At 29.4% G+C, this 6,319-nt stretch overlaps 1 protein-coding gene across 1 annotated transcript; it reads right to left on the reverse strand.

Annotated features, from left to right (window-relative positions):
• Positions 1-920: 920 nt before the first annotated feature.
• Positions 921-5,596, reverse strand: LOC109802105 (protein DETOXIFICATION 21). Its single transcript, XM_020363319.3, has 8 exons — positions 4,926-5,596; positions 4,167-4,705; positions 3,627-3,713; positions 3,432-3,488; positions 1,915-2,153; positions 1,547-1,665; positions 1,258-1,344; positions 921-1,158 (listed from the first exon to the last, which is right to left on the reverse strand). The coding sequence occupies exons 1-8, from the start codon at positions 5,190-5,192 to the stop codon at positions 1,075-1,077; spliced, it is 1,479 nt and encodes a 492-aa protein (XP_020218908.1). The 5' UTR covers positions 5,193-5,596; the 3' UTR covers positions 921-1,074.
• Between the last annotated feature and the right edge of the window lie 723 nt (positions 5,597-6,319).

Below are 6,319 nucleotides of genomic sequence, written 5' to 3' on the forward strand. Positions count from 1 at the left end.
CATGTGGTATCCATCTACATAAATGCTCTGAACCAACACCTCAACTCCCACTAGGGATGACAACGGAGCGGGTCGAGTACGGGTTTTATGATACCTGTCCCCGTCTCCGCGACATAAAATCATTCCCGTACCCGTACCCATCGGGTATGTGATTTTCATCCTCATTCCTGTCTCTATCGGGTATCGGGTATACCCGTACCCGTACCCGTACCCGTACTCGTACCCGTAAAAAATTATTTTTTTTGCAAAAAAAATATATAATATTTTAAAATTATTTTTCTATTATATTATAATTATAATTAGATTATTTCTTTATCTCATATTTTAATCAAGAGATTTCTTAATAATTACAAAATTATAAATATTTCATATTATAATAAATAATTACACATAATAAAATATTAAATTTTTTTAATGTAATTAAATCTGGTACGGGTACGGGTACGGGACGGGTATGTATATACCCATACCCGTACCCGTAACCGATTTAATTTATCGAGTTTTACCCGTACCCGTACTTGTACCCGATCAAACCGGATATTCCTCGTCAAAATCGGGACAGGTTCAGATATTACCTATACGAGTACGAGTTTATTTGTCATCCCTAACTCCCACTATCATCAACACAAAAATCCAAGAGGCCATACGAACCATCGAAGTCTCAACAACTAGCTAGCTGGATCAATTAGTGTTACTTGAGGAAAGAAAATATATATTTTTAAATTTAAATAAACCAATACTAAAAAACCAGTTGAATCTCTTAAAATACATGTCCTCGGTACATTAATCATTGAAAGTTCTAATTATTTTGTTTAAATCTTTAAAGTAATTATTTATTATTATTTTAATATTTAAATATACATTAATATTATTATTTAAGCCACTTTTGTTTTTGGAATTTTAAACTAAAATAAATAACATTTTACATTTTCAAAGATTTTTTTTAATTCTTTTATTCTTTTGTGAACCAAAATGTCAATCATACATTTCAATGATGGGAATAGTGCATTACCCAAGTGTGATTGGGATGGTGTTTTACACAGATGATAAAATGTGAAATGGTAGATATAACGTTTAGCTAGATCCACTTGATCTATTGTTTGATTCTTGGTTCTCCACCACTGCCCATTTGTTAACACGATTTCGAGCTATCTCTACCTGTAACATTCACATATAATTTTAATAACATCTTCCCTTAAACTTGGAAAATCAATTTCACAAGCACAGTGCCAACACTATAAATAGATTAATTATTACCTGTTTGTCCCAATCAGTTTTAAATGTGATTGTAATAAGCATCACGGTTTGAACAAATGTTCCAAACAACATTCCAATCCAAATACCCTGCAAAAGTGACATATACATCATTTGCACACTTGGTCAAAGACATTATTATATATATACGAGAAGGCATCTACAAGAAATTATTGTGTCATGCTTACAGACCCTGATTTATCAACTTTATTACTTTAAATGTAAAATGATTCAGTGATATAAGATTTATACGATGACATATACATTATTCCAAAAGATATAAATCAATTACCTTGACTTGCAAATGGAGAAGTTTATCAAGCATCAGTCCAACAGGAATACCAATAAGGTAATAACATCCTATGTTTACATATGCTACAACGCTTTGCCACCCAGCTCCCACAGAAACACCTATATCGTATACAAGAATATGTAAATCTTAATTATAAATAAAAAAATTATGAAATATTTTTATTTTCCTAAAATAATTAGAAATATCCATTTCATATAAGATTCTAAAATAAATAACGTTATCATCTGCATTGCATTGCATGTGCTTATTCTACTAATATAACATTACTAGTCAGTTTTGTTCATTGCATGAACCCAAAAGTTAAAGACGTAATAATAATAATAATAATAATAATAAGTATAGAATACCTGAGAGCACAGGTTGAACACTGTTCAACAAGATGGAAATTGAGAGCAAAGGTGATAAATCGCCGACTGCTTCAGCCACATGAGGGTTTGTTGTGAAAATGTAGGCAAGTTTTTCCCTCAGAAATAGGAACACCAAGAATAGTATGAAACCAATGAAAAATGATGTGATAACTGAAATCAGAATGGAAAATTTTGCAGCCTTTGCACTTCCTCTTCCAAGCTCATTTGCCACCCGAACACTGCAAAATAATCAAAATACACCCAATCATTAATTCTCTATTTCTTTGTTGAAGTAATTGGGATACTGAAGTCTCAAACATGATGACTAGAAATCAATATTAAAAGATAATATTATATTTAAAACCAATAGAGCAAATTATTAAGCCTCAACATATCATGGAAAAAATTATTTTGCCTCGACATTTCATGGAAGAAATTATTTTTGAAGAAATTACACTTTATTCTTTCAAATATTAACTACAATTTAATAGAGGTGATTATAAATATGATGATCTAATGAATTGAATTTAATTCAAATAAAAAAAAATTTAGGTCAATTTGAATTATCAAATGAGTTCACGTTTAAAAGTTAGAAATGCAATTACTTCGATTCAAATTTCAAATTTTAATTTTCAACAACCAAATCAAATCGATCCATCTAATTAATAATAATAATAATAATAATTATTATTATTATTATTATTATTATTATTTTGTGTTATCATATTTGGACTACCAATGAAAGATAAAAAAAAAAAAAAAGGATAAGTAACCCATTCAAAATACCTTTTTAAATGGAATATGCCCATTCATTTAGAGACAACGTATACAAATGAAATTCAAGTTTTTTATTTGTTTCGTTGTGAGGTTTTTCATTCATGAAAGTTAACTATATTGATTTCATATTAGTGTTGTTGTGGTGTCGACTGTAATAATTAGAATACATTTTGTTGAATTTGTAATGTTGAAAGTGACATGATTAATTTATAAATTGTGCCCTTTGATAAATTTAAGATTTGACTTAGTGATAATTTTTTTATTATTTATGTTTGTATTTTTTAATGTTTTAAGTAGTATTTTACAATATTAATAAATAAGATTATAATATTAAATGTCATATCGATTGATAAAATAAAAATATATTTTATATAATGTGATTTTATGTTTCGAATTCACTTCATGTTACTAGTGTCTACCATCTTTTTCTTGACTTTTTTTACAACAAGTTGTACGGGAGATAGAAAAAGAGGGGTGAAAATATTGATACAAAAATGAATGGTTAGAAACTAATTGACACTTGGTGAGAATGATACAAAGAGAAAAGGTGAATGTGTAAGAATTATTTGTTACGAAAAATAAAAAATATTGTATGATTTATATTATTTTATTTATTGTAAAGGAAAAATAGTTTATGCTTTGCATCAATCTCCATATCTTTAAAAAGAACATCACAACTTCATTGCTTTTTTAATTTCTCAGATATTTTCTATTAAATGAGATTGTGAAAAAAGAAGTACCCTGCTGCAGCAAAGAAACCAAGGGCCACCATCATTTCCCACCCATTGATGTTGAGGCTGCAAAAATATAAAATGCTTTCATTAAAAAAAAAAAAAAACAGATTAATACGAAATTTAGAAGTAAAAGTAAGAACAAGATATAGTACTGCATGGTCCCAAAAAAGAAAGCAAGAACAAAGAATGAGATGTAGTTACCAAATGGCAAGAGCATCAATGGAAACTTCCGCATTTTTCATGTTGCCTGTTAGAAGAATCAAAACTGTGTTGTACCATATCTCAAGACTGTAAAAGGAACCATATATAGCTTTATATTAGTCCTATTTCTTTACTAAAACTGAATTATAGAAACAAAAAATATATATTTTTAATCTATTAGAAATCATTTTCAACGTGATTTTTAGAGTGATTATTATGAAATTTAACAAATTTGTCCTATATATGATAATTTGTGATTGAAAGAGGACATACTTTTTCTCTACAGTAATTGTACTCTTCCTTGGTTTTTCTGCAACTCAGAAGTTGTGTCCTTTGAAAACTTTGAGAAAATTGATAAGTGATTTATTAGACACCACTTAAAAAAAGCAGTAACCAAAACTTATTTACTCTTGACAGTTAAAAAAAAATCACAAATTGGTATATTGTTAAGGATGAGATCCTGGTTTAGCAACAGCAAAAGGACCTGGTTACTCACAAGTCACAAGTTATAGTCTTAAAAATTGATGATTAAATTCTTACCATAACATAGCTCCAGAAGAGACTGAAAGCTTGATAACAGGACAAAGATCTTTGAAGGCCAAGAATGTGAAACCTTTCCATGTGTCAGGGCATTTTTTCATGATATACAAAAGCTGGCCCAAGTTTGGAATCCAATATGCCAAGAGTGTTGATGTCATTGCTCCATTGAGCCCAAACTTGAACTTAACAGTTAAAAGCCATGACAGCAAAACGTGAATTGAAATTGAAACTGCTGCAAGGTAGGCTATAATCTTGTTCTTACTCTGTGCTTGTAGGAACATTTGGCAGGTGAATGACACAGAAAAAGAAAATATCACTCCTATTGCCCACAGAGAAATGCTTCCTGCTACTTGAGCAATACTTTTTTCTTGGCCTAGAGCCTCTAACAATGGAGTGGTGAAGATGTAAATAGGAAGAAGAAGTATTGAGGTCATGAACAACACTATCCAAGATCTTTGAAGATACACTCCAAGCATGTCATATCTTTTTGCCCCATATGCTTGTCCACAAAGAGTTTCCAATGCACTTGCCATACCAATCTACAATTTTCAATTGAAAATTTTTATATTTCACATGCTAGATATAACTAGTCAACTAAACAGAACTAAAGAAGATTTTAAATTGCGCACAAATATAACTGATATGAGCACAATTGTGGTTCCAGAAACCTTGATCTTGGAACTGAAACTGAAGTTGGAAGGTGTTTTTTAAAAGTTGAAAGTGAAGAAAGAGAGAGATTAAATGTAGAGAAACACTTACCAATACACCATTTGCAAACCTGACTAAGACAGTGATGACAAGAGCATAAGCAGCTAGTTCAGTTGAACCAATATGACCAATGAAGGATTGAGTAACCACAGTGATTCCAAACGTTGAAAACCTTGTGAATATGGCAGGACCTGCTACCACCCACATCTTCTTGCTTTCTTCCCATGCCCTTTTTCCTAGTGACTCTTCTTCTCCAACATCACTCACCAAAGAATTGTTCCGCTGATGCAAAAGCTTCTTCTTTAGCTCTTCTCCCATTTTCCTTCTGCTACTACTATGGAGCTGCCAATGTTTTATTGATATAAGATGCAAATGATTCACATATTACAATAGGTCATATAAATAACCTAATCATTGTCCCTTCAACACCAATAAATTAATGCATCGATGAAAGAAAAAGTTATGAACAAGAAAGATAAATGAATCAACATCCAACAATTAACTTAAACTGATCAAAGAGCCAAAGAGGTAGCGTTAAAATAATGTTTCACTGACGCGGGTTATATTCCATGAACACAAATTATTTTTTATTATTACTTTTGAGATATCGTGCTTATAATTTTTTTAAAAAAAAAATTGAAAGGGGACGGAGAGTTAAGAGCTTTTGTCCTAGACACTGATTTGTTCCATAATGATACACATAGGGACAACAAGCCATGAACCTGCATGCCTGCTACATTGTATTATTAATAAATTTATCTTCCTCACCCTTCTATACTTTGTCTTTTGACTAGACTCCACTTTTTTTATTTTTATAAAAGACGTTACAATATCCTTATTTTTGAGGAAAGAAAAGGACTCGTATGGACAAATATTTTAATTATATTTAAATATGATTTTATTCCTTTAAATTCAATATTAATTTATTTTTAGTTCTTTAAATTTAATATTAATTTTTAGTTTTATAATTAAAAAAAAATTATTTTAATCCTTTAAGTAACTAATAAAATATTTGAAAGTGATAAACTAAAATAATTATATAATATCAGTTGAATTTAATGTGATATATTTATCATTACTAGGTAAATTTTATGTGATAATATTTGATAATTTTTTTTAACAAAACTTAAACATATAAACTAGAACAAAATTTTTATAAATTATAAAATTAAAAATAATATTTTAAATTTAAAAAATTAAAAATATATTTAAACCTTCTCAACATCTTAATATGCAAAATAGTTTAACAGGAAGGACAATTACAACCTTTTCAACAGTAGTTGAGGAATTAAAATACTATATTATATCCCTAACCGGGTACATAGCCAATACAAACATCACCATTGGCAGGCTTAATTTTTTTTTTTTTTTATCCTTTTTTGTTTTCAAAACTCATACACTGAGTGTTATAGAAATATACTTTCTAAACACACCTTTATAATATT

The sequence above is a fragment of the Cajanus cajan genome, chromosome 4, assembly GCF_000230855.2.
Source record: "Cajanus cajan strain Asha chromosome 4, NIPB_CcT2T_4, whole genome shotgun sequence".
In the NCBI taxonomy this organism is placed as follows: domain Eukaryota; kingdom Viridiplantae; phylum Streptophyta; class Magnoliopsida; order Fabales; family Fabaceae; genus Cajanus; species Cajanus cajan.